Genomic DNA, 26,350 nt, shown 5'->3' with positions numbered 1-26,350 from the left:
ATGAACGATTTCCCTCAATATAGCCTCTGGTTTTAAATAACTAGTTACTTGTTAAACTGTTGAGTTTTCCATTCAAAATACGTCAAACCTCAAGTCTATAAAAATCAACTGAAACCACCAGGCTCTGAGAAGTGAATTTGAAGAACATTAACCTGAGAGTGAAAAAGCTCAGATCTGTTTATATAGGAATGCAATAGGAATTCAACTACGAAACATGCATGTCTGAAAATGTCAAATCATGTTTGGTCCATCCAATCAACATGAAGAAGTGACTACATTACACATTGATCAGCAATATTTACCAGTTATTTGGTAGGACTGATGTTCATTTTATTTTTTCCAAAACTATTTTAGCCCACTTTAAAAAAAGAAAAGAAAAAAAAATGCATTAACATCACCCTACAATAGTGTTGCCTATTACATGTATATCCCTACTAGAAAGAGATTCAGAGACACACCATTATTAACTCAAGCAAACCTGTCACATTTCAACATTTAACACTATGATCTCAAACAGGAAATAAAGCATGCTCTTTACAATGGAATGCTCTTAATAAAGTTAAATTCTACTAACAGTGTAATAGCCTGCTTATAGTAGGACCATTTAAGCTTGGCAAATTCACAAGTCTTGTTTAAGTTAACACACTGTCAACAAAAATAATATAAAACTAGAAGTACACTATCAAAATATCCACACTTTCTTCAATACCTTTAATTTTTGTTTTCAATACTCCATGTCCCTTCAGTTTGAGACCAAAGCTTCAGTTAATAAGAATGAAAACTGAAGGATAGGATAGTATTTGAACAGATGTGAGATCAGACATAGTGCACACTCTGACTCCTTCTTCTTTCAGACTTTTTAAATACAGTTGTGGACTGTGCGCGTTTGGCTTCTTCACTTTCATCCAAATGCAGCTCAGCATCATACATAGCAAAACCTTCAAAAGCTGATCATACAATTTAAACCCCCAAGTGCTTGGCAATGCAATGCATCTGTTCCACGAGCGGTGCTGACGAGACCCTGCCAGTGCGTCTCAGCCCTCCACTATCCTTCTCAAGATCGACCCCAGCCCTCCTTTGGCGATCTGCAGGGGAGTCTTCTCCTCTTTGTTTTCAATGTAAATACTGGCTCCGTGCTGCACCAGTAACTTGGCCGCTTCCATGCGCTCTTCGTCACAAGCAAGGTGACTAAAACATATTGTGAAGATGAAGAAACAGACAAAAAAATATATTTGTGCATGCTATAAATTTGCTTAAAGTTAAGTGACCAATTAGTACTTTCTTCTTGAAATGCCTTTTTAGATTTGAATTTTCACATAAAATGTATACGTAATGCTGTAAATAAAGACAGCATTTTGATGGTGTACTGATATACAATGGGGAATACCTTCATTTGTATTTAAAATGTCATTGTGGTCAAATCCACATCACTTTCATTTAAACAAATATTACACAAGACTACACAATTTAAATACTTGTCAAGGTCAGGTGTGTCCCACTAGACCTAATGAAATTGATAAATAACATTCAGGTGTAGACAATCCACAATTCAGGTCACTCACTTTCGTACAATAAGGTGCAAATACACAGTCTCTAACTCACACTCGGGGTTCCCACATATACAGATCATAAGCCTGGCACTCACAGTGGTGTGTTTCCCTCTGAATCCTGGATATTAGTAGAGGCACTTTGCTTCAACAGAAGTTGGATAAGGCGAAGGTTTCCTTTTGACGATGCTCTGTGCAAAGGAGTGGATTCCAGTTTGTCTGTGGCATTTGGGTCCGCTCCATTTTCCAAGAGCAAAAGAGCGATCTGTGCAGAAAGAGAAATGCTGCCTTCTTACAGAGAATCTTAATTCAGAAGCAGATACTCTTTCTACTCGATGAGACGCTGACTGTGGGAAAAAATAAACAAACTGCAGTTTGTAGGTAATCGTCTAGATCAGTGGTTTTCAAACCGGTCCAGGAGTACCCCCTGCCCTGCTGGTTTTTGTTCCAACTGAGGTCTTAATTGCTTAATTGAACTAACAAAGCAATATACAGTAAAATTAAGTAATTAAGACCTTGGTTGGAACAAAAACCAGCAGGGCAGGGGGTACTCCAGAACCGGTTTGAAAACCACTGGTCTAGATACCATTGGATGCTGGGTCCTAGCAAGAGAAATTGCATATTGAGAAGATGCAGCATTACCTCGTATCTGTCTTTGGAAGCAGCATAGTGCAGTGGGGTGCATCCATTCTGATTGACCGAGTTCAGCTGTGCTCCTTTGGATATCAGGGCTTTGACAATCTCCTCCCTGCCAGCCGAGGCAGCGATGTGTAGTGGAGTCCAAGAGGCCTACAAACATCCAGAGCAACAGACACACAATACACTTATCAAGCATGTTCACAACAGGATTTAATCAAAACCAACACTTGCTTTATCAGCAGTATAATTTAGGTTCTTTAAGAACTCACTGCATTCTTCCAACACAAGGGAGTTATAGGTCCTTTAAGTTTTTTATAAACTGCATTATTATTAGCTTTAATATACAAAAATAGCAGTTTAACTGGAATGTTTTAAGAATGTAATTTTAATTAACTGATTTAGCATATATATGTGGGTTTGTTTGTTATGGCTTAATATTGTAGCATTTTAAAACTTATTAAGCCACTCCCAGCTTTTTGTGGGGTGGTTGCTAATATAATTGAAATGGATTTAGTACATTACTTTTAAGTTTCATATAATAGTCTATAGTGAGAAATAATGTATTCAAATGATGATTATAAAGATATAGCCTAATATTTTGAAACCACTGCCTTTTAAGGTTAACATTGCATATTCATTTAATTTTGCAGTTGTTTCATTTTAGAATGCAACTGTGTTTTTGTATAATCTACGATTATCTATTGAATGGTAATGGTAACACTTTACCTACCAGTCGTAAGTCATGACAACTCCCGAAGTTCATTCAAAATAATGCCAAACAAAGCCATATAGATCCGATCTCACTTACATCATCTTTCACATCAACGTCCACTCCGAGATCCAGCAAAAATGCGACAATGTCCGTGTGCCCTGCTGAGCATGCCCAGTGCAGCGCTGTCCTGTGGTCCTGGACAGCACAGAGATCAGTCAATAACAGGGTCACTTACTGCAGCGAGGTGTTCTCGGTGTAGGAAACCGTGAAAAACTTGAACCTGAAACTATGAGCCTGCGATTAATAATGCAGTGTTGCAACGGGCATTAATACATGCTTATAGTGATGATGATGATGATAATAACAAGTATAACGCCGTACAACCAACGCAATTGCTATTTTCATAAGTAGTTATAGCTACCGAATATTACTTATACACACACTTAATACAAAATAATTTAGAGGAACTCTGAATTGGATCTCGTACAAAATACCTAGATTAGCACATTAGTGACATAAGTTCTGTATGTGCAGAGATACGGCCGCAGTTTTACCTGGTCTATTTTGGACGCTAATGACTGATCAGATAGGATGCATTTCTTCAGCTGGTCAAACTCTCCAGTATAGGCTAAGTTGCACACTTCCACGTTGGACACGGAGGCCTCCATCGCTGCTGATTCACGGGCTGCGGCGTGCGGCTCCGTCGGAGGGACATCCGTGTTGCACCCCTCAAACCGTGACGTTTCCGGCTGTAGCCAATCAGATCGCCGGATGAAACGCGCCCAGCCAATCACAACAGCGCATGCGCCGGATCTCTTCCCTGCCCGGGGAGACCCTTGTTTCCCGGGGACCCTCATGGCGTCGGACCTGTAACCGATTCACACTTATAACCGAGACGTGACTGGAGTCGGAGTTCATCGTCTTACACTCCTCTCCTCTGCGTGAGACAAAGAGGATGGCCGCAACAGTGGTAAGTTAACGTTTGTGTGTGTGTGTGTATATATATATATATATATATATATATATATATATATATATATACACACACACACACACACACTTCTCGTTTAGACATGTGGATCCTCGTTTGTTTCTTGTGCAAGGCGTTGTACTTTATGCTGCGAAGTTGAGGGTCTAGATACAGTCCCTGCATTGCACTGAAAAGCTGGCTGGCGTTGTACGTGAGCAGCATAACTACCGCCCTTCCGAGATGTTAATAATACAACAGCTCTTGTGTGCGACAGGCCACCTGCACATTTTATAATCTGAATATCAAACATTGTACTGAGTTACGTACACAGGAATAACAGATACCAAACCCACTGTTATACTAACTCCGTATTAATCTTACATGAACTATATGTGGAAATGACATTGTGTACGTGAACGTTTACCATATTGGGTTTAAAACGCTTCTCAAAGTGAACCGAAAGTATCGCAGCGAAGGCGCTTTGGGCTCCAGTCTGACCCGCTTTGCTTCCAGGATTTCAGGACGACGGTGGACCAGGCCTGCAGGTACTCGGAGGAGTTCGTGAATATTTATTACGACACCATGGATAAAAGAAGAAGGGTGAGTGAGCTATTGTGGTTAGTGGGTAGACCAGTATGTGAATTAAAATGGTCTTGATAGATTATATGTATATACACCGATCTGCCATAACATTATGACCACCTGCCTAATATTGTGTAGGTCCCCCTTCTGCCACCAAAACAGCCTCCACTGCACTCCACTAGACCTCTGAAGGTGTGCTGTGGTATCTGGCACCAAGACGTTAGCAGCAGATCCTTTAAGTCCTGTGAGTTGCGAGTTGGGGCCTCCATGGATCGGACTTGTTTGTCCAGCACATCCCACAGATGCTCGATTGGATTGAGATCTGGGGAATTTGGAGGCCAAGTCAACACCTTGAACTCGTGATTCATCAGACCAGGCCACCTTCTTCCATTGCTCCATGGTCCAGTTCTGATGCTCACGTGCCCATTGTAGGCGCTTTTGGCAGCGGACAGGGGTCAGCATGGGCACCCTGACTGGTCTGCGGCTACGCAGCCCCATACACAACAAACTGCGATGCACTGTGTGTTCTGACACCTTTCTATCAGAACCAGCATTCACTTTTTCAGCAATTTGAGCTACAGTAGCTCGTCTGTTGGATCGGACCACACGGGCCAGCCTTCGCTCCCCACGTGCATCAGTGAGCCTTGGCCACCCATGACCCTGTCGCTGGTTCACCGCTTTTCCTTCCTTGGACCACTTTTGATAGGTACTGACCACTGCAGACTGGGAACACCCCACAAGAGCTGCAGTTTTGGAGATGCTCTGACCCAGTCGTCTAGCCATCACAATTTGGCCCTTGTCAAAGTCGTTCAGATCCTTACGCTGCCCATTTTTCCTGCTTCTAACACATCAACTTTGAGGACAAAATGTTAACTTGCTGCCTAATATATCCCACCCACTGACAGGTGCCATCATAACGAGATTATCAGTGTTATTCACTTCACCTGTCAGTGGGCATAATGTTATGGCTGATCGGTGTATATCTATATATAGTTGGTGTAATATATTTCACACACAAGATGGCGCAACCAAAAACTAAAAAAAGTAATATCCTAAATGCATTTAAGTAATTTATTTCAAAATATTCTTGCGCTTAAGATCTAATATTCAAATGCATCTAATTTGCTACATCGCCCCTAGTCTATTTCAATGTTCATGTTTTAGTAAGATATAAAAAATGCATTCAGTGCATTACATTTTGGTGTTCTTTTTCTTTACCAAACTTCAGATATATTGTAATGTTAATTCATTTGATATTTGTGGTTAAGCATTATGTAACCATTGCATTGAGTACATTACCTTTTTATTTTCTGTATATTGTATTGTTGATCATGTCAGTACTATTTTTATGTGTGCATAACTACTTGGTTTATCCACACACATAGGCCTATCTGAGTTATATATTGTTGTCTTTAATGCACATTTGTTTTAGTTTAAATTGGAATGGTTATTTAAAGTAAATTATTTTGTATATACGTGTGTTTGCTATTGTCTGTTTTTTGTGGGTATGTTACTTCAAATGGATTTAGTGCTTTGCTTTAATTTGTCATATATATTTAAAGTTGTTTTAAGCTCATATACAGTGAGGGGGGGAAAAAAGTATTTGATCCCCTGCTGATTTTGTACGTTTGCCCACTGACAAAGAAATGATCAGTCTATAATTTTAATGGTAGGTGTTTTCTAACAGTGAGAGACACAATAACAACAAAAAAATCCAGAAAAACACATTTCAAAAAAGTTATAAATTGATTTGCATGTTAATGGGGGAAATAAGTATTTGATCCCCTATCAATCAGCAAGATTTCTGGCTCCCAGGTGTCTTTTATACAGGTAACGAGCTGAGATTAGGAGCACTCTCTTAAAGGGAGTGCTCCTAATCTCAGCTCGTTACCTGTATAAAAGACACCTGGCCACAGAATCAATCAATCAGATTCCAAACTCTCCACCATGGCCAAGACTAGGGCTGGACGATATGGACCAAAAGTCATCTCGATATTTTTAGTCTTGAGTGGCGATATACGATATATATCTCGGTATTATTGGTGTGGGTTAAATGCTCAGTTGTAAGCCAACTACATGTGAGATGTCACAAACACCTTTATTTATAAGACATTGATCAAAATAGTGCAAATGCAGGGTTCCTCTTCCTGTTTGAGAATACACACAGCTGTGTAAATATCAAAATGTAAATACAAAAAATTACATATAAAACAAAAAATCTCTGACGATACTCCTTCAGTTGTTAATACAATAAGAGTGATTTAAAAAGTAAACATACAGGTTATCCTTTCCTGCTGAAGAAGATGCACAGCTATACACAAATACCAAATGTAAATACAAATCTTAATAAAATATATTAAATACAAATATGCATATTAAATAAAAATGATGCATCTCTCTGAGAATACCTCTTCCATTATTTAACATAATAATGCAGACAGAACAGAACAAAAGGAGTGCAAAATACAGGTTTTCCTTTCTTGTTTAACAAACTATATCTGCAAATAACCATGAATATGTAAACAAACTATAAACTGGACTACTTGCTCTGAGAAAGTAGTTTAGTTTTCTACTGATCTGAACACTTCAACAAATGACAAAAACTTTCCTTGTGTAGCTCTGTAGTTCTGTCGCAGGTTTTGTGCAAGGAACACTAGCCTATCAACAGACTCAGGCTTGAGAGATGCCCTGTGGCAGGTTACAATGTTACCACTGCAACTGAAAACCCTCTCAGAAGGTGTGCTGGTGGCTGGGACACAAAGATACTTCTTTGCCAAGTGGCTCAGTGCTGGAAAGAAAATGTCATATTCCTTCCACCACTTGAGAGGATCTGTATCACTCTCTACACTGACTGACTCTAAGTATCTTGAAAGTTCATTTTCAATAGCCTGCCTCTGTGTCAGGTTGGTGCTGGTGGTGGCTGTGCTCTTCTTAAAGAAGCTTGCGAGTGTCTTCTTCTTAACTGGTGGTGACACAAATGCTGCTCCCTCTTGGTCTGCAGACATGGGCACAGTGGGCACAGCTGGTACAGCTGTGTCCGGCTGAAAGCATCTCTGATCAGCCAGCAGAGACTCCGCCTCCAAGACAGCTTTGTGCTTCAACATGTCGATCTTGTCACTTGAGACGTACTTGGTTCTGAACCTTGGATCCACAAGTGAGGCCATGTCCAATAGGTCACTAGTGGCTGGGTCAGCATACTTTGTATTGGGATAATCCACAATGGTGGTCTTGATTGATTTAGTCAGCTCACTATCTCCCTCATCATGTGCCCGGAGACTTGTATTGAAAAGATGAAGCACAGGTCTGACATACGAGAGAGTAACATAGTCCTCACCAGACAGAGCATCTGTGAAGTCCTGAAGTGGTTTCAGAGCCTTCTGGACCGCCTCTAGAACCTCTATATCCTGCCAGGTGAAGACTAGATGCCTGGATTTCTTGTCAGAGGACAAGGGCGCCCTGCTGCTCCAGAACCCTCTGAATCATTTGCTGCCTTGTTCCCCATCTCGTAGCGGACTCAGTGATTAGCTGGTGAGTGGGCAGACCCAGCTGAATCTGAGCTTCAGTCAATTCTCTCCTTTTCTTCCAGCTATAGGAAAAGTTGCTCACTATTTTCTTGCACAGGGAAATAGCCCGAGAGATGCGGTCATCATCCATGCCATGTCCTGTGATACAAAATTTTGAAAAATCTTTTGAATGTTTTATTTACATTTTATTTATCTAATTTTATTTTTTTATTTTTTATTTAACATAACAAAAACTTTAATGACATCACTTAAACCAGTCCCTCTCTTCAAAATGTATATTTATATTATTACAAATATATAAATATTATATATATATTATTTTAAAAATGTTACACAGTCAACTCCTTCAGCATACTCACCAATTGCAAGATGAAGCCGGTGACCAAAGCACTGCATCCTCAGCCACTTAGTCAGTTGCACCGTTTTGACAACGTTGGGCCCGTTGTCGGTTGTTATTGCAACCAGTCCCCTTTCGTCAAGTTTCCAGCTTGTACCGGCATCCTGCAGGGCTTCAGCCATATGCTCTCCGGTGTGGTCTTGGGGAAAGTAGCTTGTTTGGAGACACGCACTTTTCATCTCCCAGTCTTCAATAAAATGTACAGTCAAGCTCATATATGGCTCGCATGTTCTGCTCGACCATATATCTGTTGTCAGTGCATAGTGCGTCACTTTTGCTAGCCGGTCGGATAGTTTTTGTCTGACTTCACTGTACATTTTTGGTAGTGCTTCTCTTGTAAAGTAGTGACGGCTGGGCAAATCATATCTTTGATCCATTGTTTTCAGCAGCTTTTTAAAGCCATCTTGTTCAAATGTTGCAACGGGGACCATATCTTTAGCAATGTGGTAGGCTACTGCCTCCGTTATATATCTCGCCACTTGGCACTTTTCTTTTCATAGGGCACACCCCGAGTAAATGAACTTGTAAAGAGGTTTGTTTTGGGGCAGAAGGCTTTTCAGTCTGGCTTGCAACAGCACGACCTCCAGGAAGTTTAATACATTCTTCGTACTGTAGTTTATGTCGCTGTTGTAAATGGTGAAAGAGGTTTGTAGTGCTTCCAGCACTTGTTGCGACATCACTCTCTACATATCACATTGCTCTGTTGCTCATCAGACCTTTTAAACCCGAACCACTTCCAAATGATTGAGCCGCTGTTTCTCTTTTTACAAACCATCTTTATCTTGCCTTGTAGCTGTGTCGTCCTCCATGTTGCACCAGAAAACGTGAGTGAGTGAGTGCGGGGTTACGTGCGGAGTCTGAGAGCGGAGACGCAAAAACTAGCTAGTTGAATAAGCTTAAATAAGTGTTAATGCAACCTCTCTCTCTCTCTCTCATATATATATATATCGATTTTAATGATATTGTCTCGTCCTCTATCGTTTTTGAAAATATATCGATATATCTCAAACTCGATACATCGCCCAGTCCTAGCCAAGACCAAAGCTGTCCAAGGATGTCAGGCACAAGATTGTAGACCTATACAAGGCTGGAATGGGCTACAAGACCATCGCCAAGCAGCTTGGTGAGAAGGTGACAACAGTTGGTGCGATTATTCGCAAATGGAAGAAACCCAAAATAACGGTCAGTCTCCCTCGGTCTGGGGCTCCATGCAAGATCTCACCTCGTGGAGTTTCAATGATCATGAGAACGGTGAGGAATCAGCCCAGAACTACACGGGAGGATCTTGTTAATGATCTCAAGGCAGCTGGGACCATAGTCACCAAGAAAACAATTGGTAACACACTACGCCGTGAAGGACTGAAATCCTGCAGCGCCCACAAGGTCCCCCTTCTCAAGAAAGCACATGTACAGGCCCGTCTGAAGTTTGCCAATGAACATCTGACTGATTCAGAGGAGAACTGGGTGAAAGTGTTGTGGTCAGATGAGACCAAAATGGAGCTCTTTGGCATCAACTCAACTGGCCTTGTTTGGAGGAGGAGGAATGACCCCAAGAACACCATCCCCACCGTCAAACATGGAGGTGGAAACATTATGCTTTGGGGGTGTTTTTCTGCTAAGGGGACAGGACAACTGCACCGCATCAAAGGGATGATGGACGGGGCCATGTACCGTCAAATCTTGGGTGAGAACCTCCTTCCCTCAGCCAGGGCATTGAAAATGGGTCGTGGATGGGTATTCCAGCATGACAATAACACAAAACACACAGCCAAGGCAACAAAGGAGTGGCTCAAGAAGAAGCACATTAAGGTCCTGGAGTGGCCTAGCCAGTCTCCAGACCTTAATCCCCTAGAAAGTCTGTGGAGGGAGCTGAAGGTTCGAGTTGCCAAACGTCAGCCTCGAAACCTTAATGACTTGGAGAGGATCTGCAAAGAGGAGTGGGACAAAATCCCTCCTGAGATGTGTGCAAACCTGGTGGCCAACTACAAGAAACGTCTGACCTTTGTGATTGCCAACAAGGGTTTTGCCACCAAGTACTAAGTCGAAGGGGTCAAATACTTATTTCCCTCATTAACATGCAAATCAATGTATAACTTTTTTGAAATGAGTTTTTCTGGATTTTTTTGTTGTTATTCTGTCTCTGTTAAAATACACCTACCATTAAAATTATAGACTGATCATTTATTTGTCAGTGGGCAAACGTACAAAATCAACAGGGGATCAAATACTTTTTCCCCTCAATGTATAGTGAGGAATACTTTTATTCAAATGTATTATCTATATGTCATTTTCACTAAGATGTAGCCTATTATTATTATTATTATTATTAGGTAAACCTTGCCTTATGGGTTAACATTAGTTTAATTCAATTGGATTTAGGGCTTTTTATTATTGTTCTGCCACATTAGTGTACTATATACAACACTATGAAAGTTTTAGGTTATATGTTAATAAGAACAATAACTTTGAAAATTGGTAATGCTCGAACTGTATTGGAATTGAATAGCTCAAGAACATTGAAATACACTTGGTTAAATTAAGTATTGAACTGTAATATTGAGCTTAATATGCAAACATGCTAACCTTAGATATTTTTTGCTGAAATCAAAAATAGAAAATTGCAAATACATGACTTACAAAGGTAATGCACTGAACCCATCTGCATGTCAGTTTGACAATAAGATTATACATTTTTAAATAAAGGTAATCCATTTTAATAGATCATATGAAGGATGTTGAAAATACATTGTCATTCAGTCATAACTGTTTCCCTCTCCTTCTGTTCCTCCCCTGGTCTTCTAGATGTTGATCAAGCTGTACCTGGACAAGGCCACCCTGGTGTGGAATGGCAACGCCGTGTCGGGGACCCACGCTCTGGGGGAGTTCTTCGAGTCGCTGCCCTCCAGTGAGTTCCAGGTGCAGACGCTGGACTGTCAGCCCGTGCACGGTAAGGCATCCCGATTTAAAAGCTTAATCGACTCCTTCCAACAAATCAATAAAGTTTGCTTTGGGGTCCACAGGTGGTGATGAAATCCTTCTTTTAATAATAATTTAATAATAATAATCTGGATGCAGACTGGTTATGAACAACAGGTTTTATTAACAAACCTCCTGCATGTCTTGCTTTTTGCTCTCATTGCAACTGCCCTTCTTGTCTTAACTACACTGCTCTAGCATAGACTTGAATGACTTTTATACCGATATCTAACAAACATTTACAAAGCAATTTAAAGATCTATTCTACAGCAAACATGGACCTGAAAACCGGTTAAAGTTTTAGCTTCCTTCTTACTAAAATGCTTTACCTTGAACAATTACAGAGAATCTAACAAACAAACAACTGTTTTTTTCCAGAACAAGCAACTCAGGGCCAGACGACACTGCTGGTGGTGACGGGGGGGACGGTGAAGTTCGACGGGAACAAGCAGCACTACTTCAACCAGAACTTCCTGCTGACGGCGCAGACGGCCCAGCCCAACGCCCAGCCCGTCTGGAAGATTGCCAGCGACTGCTTCCGCTTCCAGGACTGGGCCAGCTAGTGCCAGTGTAGAGGTCGGGTTTTTATTCACCTTGTGTAAATAAGTGTGTAAGTTTAGTCTGGACCAGTGAGACGAGCTGCAGTTGTGTAGGAGAGCAGGACCGTGTTAATGTGGATCTAGTCAATTTCATGCATGTTTTTGAAATGTCTACAGTGTATATAATTGGTTTCCCTGCGAGGGGGTGAAGTAAAGGATCCTGATACATATTTTTCCTCCAAGAAGAGAAGTGCATTTTTTTTCTCTAATTGTGGACTTCATGGACTGGTTACTTTTTGTAAGTGTGGAAAATAAAAAATATTTTCTCTAACATGTCCCTTTGTTGTAACAAAGCAATTCCACATCATAAAATATGTATCAGGGTTTCACTCCAGAAAGTATTTTCTATTTAAGTGGCACAAGGAACCTTGATCTTGTATTCAATGTTTGTATTGCTAAACAAGAGGGCGGGGCAGGATCGCTTCTGCACCGGGTCTCATACATCTCAAATAAGCCAAACCCCAGATAAAAACAAAAATGCTTTATTTACAATCGACTGTTACAGCACACTTTTCTGTCGCATGTCACTGAACCCACACTAATGTAATAAATAGTACAGTAGTTTTGTTGAAATGTTTTCAAAAAGCAAAGCAAACAAATATACATGAAAATGTTCATAAACAATTGTAGAAGCTGTGTATTATGGGGATTTGGTAGTGCTCTCTTCCTGTTTTTGTGTGTTGAAACCCTGAGGACTACCGCAATGACAACAAATGCAGGATCGATTTTGCTTTAAAAAAACAGCCTAGAACTGATCTGGATCTACAACAGGACACAAGCCGACTCAATTACACACACTGTCACTAAGGTCATGCAGGCTTTGGCCCTCAGGTCAGGTCAGGTCACTCGCGTACCTGAATAAAGATGGTAAAGTGCTGTTTTTTGGACGGTTAAGAAATGAGGCGACTGTAAAACACACATCCCAAAGAAAATAAGAAAATACTTCATTTCAGACGATCACAGCGGTGGTTTCTAGACTCTGGTGAAGGTTGTATTGGTGTGTCTGGACAGGAAGGCATGGTTTCCCAGTTTCTTCCTTTTAAATGAATTCCCTCATGAGTAATTGTAATTGAAGACTGATGGGCCCTGCTCCTGCAGGGTAGCTCGTTATATACTGATCTTTGTGCTGCCTGACTGATTAACTGCCTTGAGATTGAGACCATGCTTGATCAATATTTTTCAAACTCATTACTGCCTGTAATATAGAAGTGTGTGTATATATGACATATATACATGTTTTTAATGTTAAATATATACATGAATCTATAGCTTACATTGTTATACATTTTAAAAGTAGCTCTGCAGTTGTACTGTGATCTTTTTGTCTTTACAATTTGTTCCTCAGATTCAGACTATTTAATTCACTAATTAAACTTGCTTCAGGCAGTAATTAAGATTAATGTAATTATGAGCAGTTGAACAATTATATTTCAAAACTAAATTGTAATTAATGAAACTGGTGATATCTACGGAGTAGATGGAAATATGAGGGTCTCTTCAATGGCGTAGTGTCATGTCTAAAGAGACACTTGTCCAAAACTGACATTGCTCGTCTAATGCTACAGATAAATATATCCCTCCTGTCACTTAGAAGACACCACACGTTATTTCAAGTTGCACATATTAAATACATGTTCACATACAGTATACAAATGATCTCCTAGAAGCAATTTTAAATGGTATTAAAAACACATTCCTATTTCACCATGGCTAAAAGATCTGCATAAAACCGTTTTAAACAGACAAACACATTTGCTGTTAATACACACACAAGATGTGGATGAGTCCATTGTGCATCAGTTTCAGAACAAAACCTTTTCCATAAACACTCATACACATCAGACATTTTTCTCTCCAAATGATCACATTGTGCTCTTCTGAATTTCTGACATGTCTAGTTTTAGGACCATCCTCAGAATTCAGCTCCTAGCTTGATAACAGTGCTTTGTATACTTGCGCTTTATACACAATGAAATGTGCTTTCATTAGCATTGACAAATTGCACAGAAAACATTGAGAAAAAGAGTTTTAAATATTTTCCTGTACAAAATAATTTATAAATAGTAATGAACAAAATATAATATGACAGGCAATAATGAGAGGACAAATGCAAAAAGGTCTATGTAGAGTATTCCATCATTTCAGGTTAGTGCATATTGTAGCCTGATCAGGTGGTATGGCTGCAGTGCGGTACATCTATATTCAATCTGCAGTGCAAGGTTTAGTACCAAGAAGCAACACATTCAGTATAGCGTGCCAGACCTCAAGTTTTCAATAATGGGGGAAAGACCCTCTTTATGAGCTAAGCTTGTGCAATTTAAACTTTCTTTCCATCCCTGATGTCAGCAACATAATTCTCCGGCTGCATTCATATACACTAACCAGAAGAGGACTGTCGGGTTGTCGGTCCGTGAATCTCACCCAGTGCACTATGGCCGGTTCAGTATGTCAAACGTCAAGAACATCACAGCCTGGGCAGAGATGAGCTTCTGTTCCTGTCCGATTACATCCCAGAAATACACACTGAATTTCAGACCTGCTTTGGGTTGTGCTTCCCGTTCATTCTGCAGTCTCCGACGTGAGGGTTAGCAGCATTCTGGACAGAACGCACCTGCTGTGATTCACCGCACAATGGACCCAATAAAAACAAGGCTATCTATGTATAAACTATACTATTGTATATTACATCAACATCATCATGCAGTTCTGGTAATTTAGTGCAGAATGTCTTTGGGAGTTGGATTACAGACGGGGCTTTTTACAGCAGGCACAGTGTGCTACTTTACTGCAAACGCTGTCCACAGGGTGGCAGTAAAGTACCGTACAATAAGAGGTTTGTCTACCCTTCCTGAGCAATCACAAATATTTCATTGCACCATCCTTTTCTATTTTGGTCAATTTATTATCAGCAATGAATCACCCTTCTATTGAGGCATTCACCTTCCTCCCTACCTACTCCCTTTTAACAGGCACGAACAAAGTGAGCGGAAATAAAAAGTTCATATACATTTTACCACGTTCAAAGACATACAAAAAGATGAGTACAAAAACGTTGAAAAATGAGTGGCAGTTTTAGACGAGGTTGTCGTCCCTCTCAAAGTGAGCTAAACCACAATTCCTCTCTCCTTTACGAACAGTCACTCTTCCATTTGCGAGATACATTTAAAAGACCTGATAACACGAACTCTTCAGCCAGGCGTGGCTTACTTAATTTAAAGGACTACGATTTTACAGCTGGACAATGTGACTTCCAATTGTTTGTTTCCCTAGGATTCAGAAGTATATAAATTACCACAAAACAAGTACAGTTCCGACGTTAATTTCTGTGTCAAAGTTTTTTTTTTTTTTTAAGGTCTCAGAGAACCCAAACTTTGCACACATCCTTCAGTAACGGCACAATGGCTCTATTTCCCACCGTACATTCGCTCAATGTCGTTGAGGTAATGGTTCTTGAGCTCCTTCCGCTTCAACTTGAAGGCGTCCGTTACCAGCCCGGTCTCTGGGGTCCAGGGCTCCGGACTCAGACGCACTTTGACTGGGATCTCGAAACGCTGTAATTTGACTGAGGAGAGGGAGAGAGAGAGAGAAAAAACAGGCATTTGATATACAGTTCAGTATGACACCTCTCTTTCATTTGGTTCTTAGACTGGGAATGCCCTGAACTTATACTGGAAACCATGAGGATGGGTTCAGAGATCGGTTTTGATAATATAGTTCTGAAGAATCTAAACAAACACCTTCAGTCACATTTTGGAGGAATATACCCAATAGATTTGAATGCATTTCAATGATCAGCATATTATTAAATTATTAATGAAAAGGACATCCATCAAAATACATTTGGCATATATATATATATATATATATATATATATATATATATATATATATATATATATATATATAGTTTAAAAGGCTGCAATACTGATGATGTATTTATTCACTGTGAATACATGGCAGCACATTAATCCTCTCTGTTCTTCAACTCAACAGCAGTGAGAGCGATGGCTAATTAGCGCCAGAAAAGGACAACAACGAAAACAAAAACCTGCTGCAGCAAGAGTGGATTCTTCAAATGTATTCTATTTGTATGGCAAGCTAAATTCACTCGATTGACCGAGTCCACCTGAAAGCAGCCCTCTGAAGTGCTGTGTCCTGGGCTCTGTGTTTGACTCGGCAAACCATTCTGAATTTGACTCAGCAAGACAACCGGTCCAGGGCCAGTCAGCCTTGTTCTGGGAGTTCAGGCCCAAAACCCATCAGCCATGAGAGAGGTCTCACAGTGGAGCCATTGCTGTGGCAGCCCAAGGAAAGGTGCTCTCTAATGTGATCTTACTTGATGTGGCCACTTCTTTAATCTCCTTGAGGACCTCAGTCTCCATGGTCGGGTGGTTGCAGATCTCCTCCCACGTTCCTTCGATGCCCTTCTTACTGGCGAGAGCGCTGAGCTTTTTCTGGTTCGGAACCACGAAGCTGATTACATAGTTCTGGTCACTGCAAAAAACAAAATTAGAAGTATGAGCACAAAGACAGAATATCTGTGTAAAACACTATTTTCATTACAAAACAATCCTCATTGAATCAGAGTACAAATGTTTAATAAAGTAAATTAAATATAGATCTACAAAACACTGAGGTGTTCAGTTTATTTTACAGGTTTTATTAGAACAGTGTTTCATTAGAACCAAATACGATCTATTCAGTGTAAAGAAATTAAACTAGCCCTTTCCTAATCTGTAAGAGCATTACCATCACAATCGAGTCAGCCTACCTGTTTGCGTAGGCACAGATATTGTCGATCAGGGAACAGTTCTTCAGAGCCGATTCAACTTTGCCCAGAGACACGTACTCGCCCGCCTGGAGTTTTACCAGGTCCTTCTTACGGTCTGCCAACCACAACACACAGACTCAAATGTTATCAAATGCAACCCCCAATGATATATCCAACTGCTCAAAATACAAGGTTGAGAGCACAACATCATTTGGACGATGCTCATACTACGACACGTCTGAACTCACACAGCTGTGGTGATAAACAAGAAAACGAACGCTGCAAAGAAATCCAGTGGTAATTGTGTTGCTTTTTAGAGCTCCTTGCCAGTCTGGGATACTGACCTACGATCTGCAAGCAACCGTCAGGGTGGATTTCGCCGATGTCTCCAGTGCAGAACCATCTCTGCCCGCTGGCGTCTTCGAAGAAGTCGTCGTTTATCTTCTCACTTTTGTAATAGCCCATGGTGACGTTGGGCCCGCCAATCAGGATCTCCCCTCGGGGGTGTGGCTTGTCCCGATCTGTGTACCCGCCTGTAAGATGAGTGTAATGTGTGAAGATTCAGAACGCCGCACACTGGGGAGGCGGGAGAGCAACACTGCCAGAGTGGCTTATTTTCAGATATTTTGTGCTGTCATTTAGTGAATGGCAGAGGCTGTTGGAGTTAATTGAGCTCATTGTGGTGCCAACTAGAAGAATCTCTGTGCATCTCTGATATGTATGTGGAGGAGACAAAATCATGACTGAAGTAGAAGGTTAATTTTACTGTTGGAGGACACAAACCCACTGGAGAAACAAGCCAGGATGTTTTTTTTAAACATGATATCAAATAAAATTGAGTAAAAATGTCTGAATGTTTACGATTTGTCCATTAAATCTGCTGACGGTGCAGGCAGCTCTCTAAGACCATTTGCACCAGATTTAAGCAAAACCTTGTTATTCCATTTTGTATGTTTTTCCCAAGGATTACAGATGAACTCTTTAAAAAGACCATGAATTTGGTGGTTGAGAACAATGCACAACGAAACAAAACACAAAGAAGGAAAAACCAGTCGACTCACCCTCAGCCCAGTCGCGCAGTTTGACTTCACAGCAGATCAGCGGAGCCCCAACGCGGCCTGTGCTGTAGTCGGACACTGCAGGAAATAGACAGGACCGCCGTTACAGTTCAGCTCCAGCAGCAGCGCTCTCTCGGGCGAAGTCTCTCACACCTGGCCTGAAGCGATCACAGCCCTGCGGTGGCCTCAGGCCTCAGGGTGAGAGACATGGAGGAGCCCTTTCACAGGATCACTTTCAGGCAGTTCAGACTGTAAGGAAGTTAAATCTCTCTGCCACACATTTCTCTGGGCTCTAGACAGGTCTCACACACGCCCGCAGTGCTCAGCTGACCTCAGGCAGCGTATATGGGTTTAACATGGGCTGACCGTTTAATCTCTGCTCAAGAAGGTCCTGGAAGAGATCTCTGCGCTTTAAATAGCAACAGTGAATGAATGTAGAAACTACTTCTGGTTTCAGCATCTGTTTTGAAAGTACATCTGGCACACACATTGTGACAAGTATTAACTCGTACACAGCAGCTGTGAGAGTAAGCAGTCATGATGGGTCTGGCAAAACTATATAACTTCAGCAATTTGTCTTTGGCAGTAGCATTGGCAATATACTATAGATAGATATAGATGAACAGTTTATTATTATTATTATTTTTTTACAACATAACAACAAATACCAAACATTCCCATGTTTAATCGTTAAGTAGTTCAGTTTTTCCAGCCCAAGACCCATCGTGGCCCAGGCGATGGTTTGCTGCTGCTTCTTTGCAAATGTCTGATTTGTTTCTACACAAATGCAGCCCTTTTACACAATGACTTTTTCATTTACATGGATAGCAAGGTTTTCAGGAGGTGGACAGTGACCAGTTTGCTGTGGAGGTATAGTGCGGTAATTTACCACACCTTAAACACCTGCCGACAGTAACAATAATAAATCACATGGGTTCACCTTTAACGGTTAACAGCTTCTGCTTTAAAACTGAAAAGGTAATATACATTACAAACGGGAGGCAGAGCTGACAGAATGTATAAAAAATTCTCAAATGTCAATGCACTAAACTTTTTCCACGCAGAAAATATAGTGGAATATATACACAATGTCTATACTTAAAAGTTGTGTACCACAAATCATGATGTGCATTCCTGGAAGACATTTACCAGGAACATGATTACAGAAACCTTCTGAACAACAACAAGATATCTGTCCAGAACGCATCACCCTTTCTCCTGTGCATGCGCCGGTTAAAAGATCAGCACATCAAATAGTGGCATTTTCTGTTCTTGTGTGTTGTGAACACGATAATGAAGAAGCCTATCTCCAATCAGAAGTAGAGATTATGTTCTAATCACAAAGGGTTTGACAGTGATGGTTATTTTGCAAAATATGATTAGCAATAAAAGAAAGGAACAACAGATAAGTTAAGAGCCTGGAGGAAGCGCGGCCTCAGACAGACACTTGGCACTGCAATGCACACTACATGGGGCCGCCACATTAACACCAGAGCTCAACTAGCAGCAATGGAAACTACATTTAGAAAACGGGAGCTGTGTCAGCCTGCCTCAGACCAGACTGAGTGGGAGCAGAAGCACTGAGTCACAAACCCTCGGACAGGCAGGGCTCCAGCCTCACCCACCTTCTGTGATGGTGCCAGCCCCGCAGGTCTCCGTCAGCCCGTACCCCTGTCCCACGGGGCAGCAGAAACAGATGTTCATGAAGCGCTGGGTGGCAGAAGAGAGGGGCGCACCTCCTGACAGCATCATGCGCACGTTGCCCCCGAGCAGAGCCTTCACTTTCTTGAACAGCAGCCTGGGGCAGACGAGGGAAACAGCACATCAGTCGGCATACACCCTGTTCGCACCCTGTTGTACTGCTTGGCATGAAGATAAATGTGCAGCACAGAGGTTTAACTTACATGTTACAGAGCGGGGCGTCGTAGCCCCGTTTGATCTGCTCCAGTTTGTAGTCGTAGCCCAGTTTGAACAGGGTTTTCTGCAAGTAGTTCATCTCCTGCACTTTACTCATCACGTTCTTATAGATCCGGTCCATGATTTCCTACACGCAACAATGGATCATTGAGAAACAAAATACAACAAATGCACGAATAAAATATACCCCTTGAGTTTCACAAAACACAGTACAAGAGCAAACTAGACTTCGTAGTATTCTCCTATCAAGGGTGCAGATTCAAACACATTTGGATATACACTAAACACACAGATTAACAGATTAAACTGCCGCATCTTTTAAGTTGCCTGTCCCCTTAAAATGGAAGTCTGAATCTTCTTGCATGAGCATCAAACAAAGATACACATACATACAAACAGATATACACAGACACGCACTCATCCACACATATACAGATATACTCACAGACACGCACACTCAAGCACACATAAATAAATACACCCATATTTATACGTCTGTCTGCCTCCATACCTTTAAATATCTGTACAGATTCAAATGTCATTAATTTGCCAGCTGTTTTGTGGTTTGGTATTTAATGTCCTTCATTTACAAAGTAGTGCAAAAATTTATAAAAAAGTGAAAGCTCTACAGAACGCATTTTTTTCTGCATGTCACGGTGCAGCGGACTTCCTCTGGCAGGATGCGATTATCACTGCGTCGAAAGGAAGTGGACACACACGCAGTGCTTGGTTTAGAGAAAGTGGCGTGATGTTTCAGCTGGAACAGCGCTGTGGTAGGATTGAGGAATGGATTGAGAGCGGATGACGTGTTTCAGGCGCAACACACGTACACGCACACGCCTGCACTCAGACCAAAGGGCTTGAGCAACACCCAGGGATTCCCAGCATATTTGGTGGCTTGCTGAGAAAGACACAGCAGTCACAGTGCATCTATTATTGCCTCACAAGAGAAAATAAAAACTGAAGAAACTGAAGTTATCGAAGGCTTTTACTTTTACATTTTCATTCCTGCGCTTTTCATAAGGAGGCTTATGTCATAACCATGCAGGCCAGACTAATATCCCCGCTGCAGTGAGACAGGAGGTGAAACTGTGTCAGCTTTCCAGAGGGACACAAACAGCTCCCCAGCAGACTGGTCACAGGAGGGCACATGCCCAGACACATGAGCTGACGCAGAACACGAGTCTGAGCAGAGCCGGTGTTCAGTGCACAGAACAGGACGGCCCTCGAGAAGCAGGGTGGGGGTCTGAATTCTCACCGGGACGGCCGCCATCAGGGTGGGCTTCAAGACACTGCAGTCACCTTTACTGCCCTTCTTGATCTTGGTTGACTGTGGACAAACGAGCAAAGACAGACAGGTAAACAGAGGGCATAGGGGTCAGAGGTCAGGGGGATGAGCCGTTCAGACAAATTAATTTGAATGAAAAGAAATAAAATAATGTAACATATTGTAGTGGCACTGCTCTGAAATCAGTTCCTGTAGGTCTTCTGCCCATAGGTTTCTTGTTGTCAATTCATTCCAGTGACCTGCTGGTACTATTCCTTCTATGAGCACGCTGCTTTGAAATGTGGGAATTCCCCCTCCCAGCCTGTCTTATATGAGGTCAACAAACTGCTGTTCAGAGCCAGGGATAATCTCATATCCTGTGAAATCATTCACAGTGCGTTTACACCGTGAAATTCATCCCATGATAAAACCCCATCGCACAGCTGAAATAAACACCACATTGTGCTACGGCGCTCTGCCACAGGAGACACGGGCCGCTTGTTGGGCCTTTAACAGCGAGACCAGAAAGAACTCATCGAATCGGCTCTGGTGTCTGTGATCTACATCTGATCTCTGAGCTCTGAATGCGGATGTGGCCCCGTCACAAACCAGCTCCCCACCCTGAACTCACAGAGGTGAGGAGAGGTAATCCTGACAGCACTGTGAACCGTCAGCAGGCTGACCCTCACAGACAAGAAAGGCAAACTGGAGTTGCCATATTTGCCACAGGGCAGTGTGTGTCTGTGTGCGCTTGTATAAGGAGGGGGGGTAATTGGAAGACATTGTCCATTACCTGGTCGGACAGAGTCTGCGGGGAGGAGTAGCCGATGCGGCAGCCATATGTGACACAGGAGATCTCAGCAGTCATTTCCAGGACGTGCGCGAGGGGCAGGTACCCGATGTAGGTGTCCTTGGGGCTAAACCAAGAGAAACACAAGGAGCAGGCATCGATGAAGTGCGAATGGTAAAGCTCACTCTCTCCGTTTCCTTTGTTTAAGTTCTCCTCACATCCTGTACAAATGTGTTTGTTCCGAGTCGGCCCGACACTTCATTTCTGAACCTAAGCTCTTGGTACCAATGAAGGGCCAATTGTAGCCCCAAGCAAGAGGCCGATACAGTTATCAAAATAGAAAGGATAATTAGACAAAAGTAACACAGTTAAACTGCCAAATCAGAACAGAATGAATAAAGAACAAATAAACTGTTGTTAGGCTGTACATCTTCAATGAAAAGGTTATTCTTGAGTTTTCTGAATCTGTTGTAAAGTGTCATCTCGGTGCTCACCCCAGGCCCGGGATCCTCTCACACTGGCCGGTCATCCCGGCGATCAGGTTACTGTGCACGATCATCACCCCTTTGGGCCGGCCGGTGGAGCCGCTGGTGTACATGATCACGGCCAGGTCCGAGGGTACGGGGGGGCTCAGCGCTGCACTCACTGCGGGAGACATGTCAAGAGCGGAATGAAGCCCCTGCCCAGAAGTCAGTGCTTCACCGCCCTGCTACTCGAGAGCCAGTTCACCACCAAGACAAAGACTACACGGACAGGATCGACACATTGATCAAGACTGAGGTTTTCAAAAACTGATTCATGAGTGTGAAAACAGAGCAAAAAATCTAAAACAAAAACAGTGGGAGAACCAGTGAGTGAAAGTTCAGAAAACAGAAGTAGACAGATTAAAGCAGGTTGGAACTTGACTGAATAAATAGGATACAGGGGTGTGTGTGTTTCAAACAATCTAATTTAAGAAGGAATTCAGTCATTTCATACTGCATGAAACCAAAAAGGAAAGCAGTCTAAACTGTAATGTAGCAGAATATTAAACAATAAAAAGAGTGTTTCTCTACCACTGCACAAGAGGGAGATCGAGTTAAACTCGCACAGGCAAGACAACAGAAGAGACATGCCCCTCAGGAGAACAGCACCCTGCACAACTGCATCAAAACTCTGCAGACCACATGCCTGACATGCCTCCAAAACCAGCAAGACATGCCAGAGAGAGGCAGAACTACAGGGCATGATTGATGGCAAGATCATGTAAAATGTTTACAGGTCTATATTTGATTTTATTGTATTTATGTTTTTTTTATTTTGCTATACATTTGTTGTATGTTTACCAGTCTGTAAAGCGCTCTGTGGCTACCCTGCGAAGGGCGCTATACAAATAAAAATTGATTGAATTGATTGATTGATGATTTGATTAAAAGCTACGCAGAAAGCAAGGAAAGGCAACAAGGGGAAAGTCCCCCTAATCAGAGGAACATTCAACACCCTGACAGGATTTTTTTTTCTTCCTCCTTTCTTTTTTTCTTTCGACAGGAAAAAAAATTAAACCAAATGTGTTGAGCACATCCCTTGAAAAGTATGCTATTCAAGCTATACCTGAATTCCAGTTTGATACAGTGCGAGGCAGTAGTACTAGGTGTTCCTAAAAGCTTTCACCCTAAATCAAGTGATGCAGTCCAGTGCAGGATGAGTCACAATGTGGAGGCCTGCAGGTCTGTACTCACTGTGTTCGGGCTTTGCTCCCAGCTCCTGCACCGACTCCATGCTGTGGATCTGTATCCCCTCAGGGTAACCGGTTTTAGAGACATTCTTCTTATCCACGTAAATGATGTGCTTTAGGTTCCTAATTTCTGGCAACACCGTCTGTGTGGAGAAGATCATGAGTCAAAACAGAACAAAGTTTCAAAGTTCATTTGAAGTTGAAGGGAAATTACATCATATGTTTGAAGATGAAAGAATAAGATTTTCTTCACAATTAAACAGCATCCAGGAGAGATGCTCTGAATGGGTTCTAAAAGCATTACGAGTAGTAAATTAAAGGCACTGATTGATATACCGGAATGAGATTAGGTTAGCTCACCTTTAGTTTAGTCTCCAGAAGTTCGGCACTGGTAATGAGATGAGTGACCCCGGACTCGTTCAGCCCATAAGCCACTGCATCTTCCCCCAGTGTGGAATACAGCGTCACCACTACACACAGGGAAGCAAATAAAAATGGGGTTATATTTACAAAATGGACACGGACTAGTTTTACTGAAAAAGGACCAACAGTTGATAACTCAATGGGGAAGAGAGAGAGAAGGCAATGCAGTACAAAGAGGCACTTTCTGGTACAGTCATATGTTTGTACACAATCTTTCCATGTCTATTCTATGGAGCAACCAAGAGCTCAAAAACATCAACATCATTTTCTTATTTTTTAAAGAAGCTCAAGGATTAAATCAAAACCTTAAAACAACCAGCGACCACTAACTACAGAGCCTTTAATTCATGGTAGCAATTTGTTTCCCAGGCACTAGTTCCTACTACCACATGGTAACTAAAGTACTGGGTTCATAATATGCAGTTAGCAGGTGGGTGTAAGTTTCGAATAAATCTGATTATAGCCTTTTCTCAGAGCGCATCTGTCATTACACAGGCATGTGAAACACGTTTATGCCGTTTGTAGAGAGTTGCACAAAGAAAGACAATACAATGGATTTATCTAGCCGAGAATAAAGTAAAAACAGGTTACACTGGTGTTGTAATAGGCCTCCAGATTATGTTTGCTCCACATCGACAGTACTTACATGGGAAGTTGCGTCTGAAACAGGCCTGAGCTGCGATCATCCACTCAGCCCTGGTCTCACAGAAAATAGCGATGGTGTTTTTTGGTTGCTGTCCCAGTGCTGCAATCCCACTTCCCAGACGACTCACTTGCTCATCCATTTCCTTGTATGAAATCCATTTGTAGTCGCCAAGAATTAACTAGTGGAAAAAGAAAAGTAAATAGAAGTCATACGGCTTTTCTTAATTACACATTTCTATGCACGTCTTGTTCTGTGGATTGCTTGGTTTGGAAAGCAGTGACGTTTGTCTGCACTGCCACGTACCAAGCAGGCTCAACAGCAGCAGACAGACATTGCAGAATCCACGACAAAACATTAGCATGAAGAGAGAAAACATTCCCTTCTAGTGATGATCTAGTGATCTGAAAATGTTCACAAAGCAAATTCTACTCTCACCAGTAGACAGTAACTCGTCACTGTACCTTTTTAAACACTTTGCCAGTGGGCTGCGTCTCATTTTCTTCACTGAGAGTCTCTCTGGTACCAAGGCAGTCCGCATCGACGAACCTCTCCACAGCGTAGTCAAACAGCTTGTCCAAGGTGTCTTTTCCCTTGAAGTCCATTACCGCCAACGAGTTGTAGTGGTCCACGGAGCGGTAGGGTCCTTCGGTCTTGCCGGACGTGGATTTGGCTTTTATCCTCTTTGCCATTGCTATTTTCTTTTGTGTATCAGTAAGGAAATACCACGGGATAAAGGTGAGGACGCTGTACAGCCACATTAACAGGTGAACAGGGAGCAACAATGCGGAGTGTATTTCGGCTTTCAAATTCATGTTCGCAACGAGTTTGTAAACGAGACAGATGTGAGCGCTCTTCTTGCTTTTTTGACAAATTATGTCCTTGAGGTCTAGGGAGAAGTGAGCAGTATGGCGCAGTGCCAATGCAGAGGCAGAACAAAATGAACCAATAAATAAATAAAATTAAAATAAAGAAGAAGGGAGGGGGAAAAAAGTAGCCGACAGTAGCAGCAACTGAAGTGTGCCCGGTCTACTCCACAACTAAATGACACTCTAACATCTGGAGAGCTAAGATTAAAAGCAGCAGCCTGACTGGTTTGATAGCTTCAGAAGGAGGGAAAGAGGGGAAAAAAAGAGAGAGAGAAAGAATGTTAGTGACATCACACTAATCCTTACTAATAGTCATACCTGCAGACTTTAAAGCTGTCATATATACAGGACACACTTCTGTGCCTTTCGATTCAGGACTTGTGTTCTGCAGGTCAATTCAAATTAAAAGGATTCACTAGTCTCCTTTTATCCTCAGCACTGGGAGATCGACTCAAGGTCTTTCCTAGGATGTAAGCTGTATTTTGTTTCATCCGCCAAAATTGAGCCAGAGAGCAGCTTTAAAGTTCTGCATTCAACTCTACCACTTATTTGTCTTACGTTTTCAATAATCTCCACACACAACTGCATAAGAAGGCATCCATGTTGTTCCTTTTTTCTGTGTAGATCATACATGCCTCAAATGGACATTTTAACATTTATCGCACACTGAAGTGGAAGTCAGGCAAAAACAAAAAGTAAACTTGCTAGACAAAGACTGCAGTTGAGGATTATTGGAAGCCAATAAAGCAGCGATTAACAACTCCAGGACGAACTGTGTGCCAGATGACAAATGCGAAGTATCCCAAACAGCTTAATGTTTCAGTTGTGAAACAGGTCAAAACTACTGTATATTGGGTTCTGCTTATTATCAAGCCTTCAGCTTTTGACCACAGCCCTGTAACATCCCCTTTCATAATGCAGAACGCAAAATAACAGAAGTACTGTGCTGCAA

General features: G+C 41.9%; 3 protein-coding genes across 18 annotated transcripts in view; 1 reads left to right on the top strand and 2 right to left on the bottom strand.

Moving 5' to 3' along the window:
* Nucleotides 1–288: 288 nt before the first annotated feature.
* On the bottom strand, nucleotides 289–3,610 carry psmd10 (proteasome 26S subunit, non-ATPase 10). Its single transcript, XM_066714670.1, has 5 exons — nucleotides 3,453–3,610; nucleotides 2,995–3,093; nucleotides 2,190–2,336; nucleotides 1,646–1,812; nucleotides 289–1,188 (listed from the first exon to the last, which is right to left on the bottom strand). The coding sequence occupies exons 1-5, from the start codon at nucleotides 3,564–3,566 to the stop codon at nucleotides 1,035–1,037; spliced, it is 681 nt and encodes a 226-aa protein (XP_066570767.1). The 5' UTR covers nucleotides 3,567–3,610; the 3' UTR covers nucleotides 289–1,034.
* Nucleotides 3,611–3,715: 105 nt separating this feature from the next.
* On the top strand, nucleotides 3,716–12,217 carry nxt2 (nuclear transport factor 2-like export factor 2). Its single transcript, XM_066714671.1, has 4 exons — nucleotides 3,716–3,868; nucleotides 4,382–4,468; nucleotides 11,174–11,318; nucleotides 11,726–12,217. Exons 1-4 carry the CDS (start codon nucleotides 3,854–3,856, stop codon nucleotides 11,908–11,910), a joined length of 432 nt encoding a protein of 143 aa, XP_066570768.1. The 5' UTR covers nucleotides 3,716–3,853; the 3' UTR covers nucleotides 11,911–12,217.
* Nucleotides 12,218–12,412: 195 nt separating this feature from the next.
* Nucleotides 12,413–26,350, bottom strand: part of acsl4a (acyl-CoA synthetase long chain family member 4a) — a 29,668-nt gene continuing 15,730 nt past the window's right edge. For 11 of the 16 annotated variants that reach the window (XM_066714656.1, XM_066714654.1, XM_066714659.1 and 8 more), the window contains 14 exons: nucleotides 24,994–25,632; nucleotides 24,533–24,710; nucleotides 23,824–23,933; nucleotides 23,468–23,606; nucleotides 22,244–22,394; nucleotides 21,753–21,876; nucleotides 20,951–21,022; nucleotides 19,680–19,819; nucleotides 19,401–19,573; nucleotides 17,779–17,853; nucleotides 17,062–17,250; nucleotides 16,718–16,832; nucleotides 16,283–16,440; nucleotides 12,413–15,508 (listed from right to left, as the gene is read on the bottom strand). In XM_066714656.1, the coding sequence (XP_066570753.1) occupies nucleotides 15,351–15,508; nucleotides 16,283–16,440; nucleotides 16,718–16,832; nucleotides 17,062–17,250; nucleotides 17,779–17,853; nucleotides 19,401–19,573; nucleotides 19,680–19,819; nucleotides 20,951–21,022; nucleotides 21,753–21,876; nucleotides 22,244–22,394; nucleotides 23,468–23,606; nucleotides 23,824–23,933; nucleotides 24,533–24,710; nucleotides 24,994–25,344 (2,133 nt within the window). In that variant the 5' untranslated portion in view covers nucleotides 25,345–25,632 and the 3' untranslated portion in view covers nucleotides 12,413–15,350. The remainder of the gene's footprint in view (nucleotides 15,509–16,282; nucleotides 16,441–16,717; nucleotides 16,833–17,061; nucleotides 17,251–17,778; nucleotides 17,854–19,400; nucleotides 19,574–19,679; nucleotides 19,820–20,950; nucleotides 21,023–21,752; nucleotides 21,877–22,243; nucleotides 22,395–23,467; nucleotides 23,607–23,823; nucleotides 23,934–24,532; nucleotides 24,711–24,993; nucleotides 25,633–26,350) is intronic. The other 5 variants (XM_066714665.1, XM_066714668.1, XM_066714666.1 and 2 more) reach the window with 1 other exon arrangement.

Source organism: Amia ocellicauda, chromosome 10 (genome assembly GCF_036373705.1).
Source record: "Amia ocellicauda isolate fAmiCal2 chromosome 10, fAmiCal2.hap1, whole genome shotgun sequence".
In the NCBI taxonomy this organism is placed as follows: Eukaryota; Metazoa; Chordata; class Actinopteri; order Amiiformes; family Amiidae; genus Amia; species Amia ocellicauda.
This window is presented reverse-complemented; position numbering and strand designations above follow the sequence as displayed.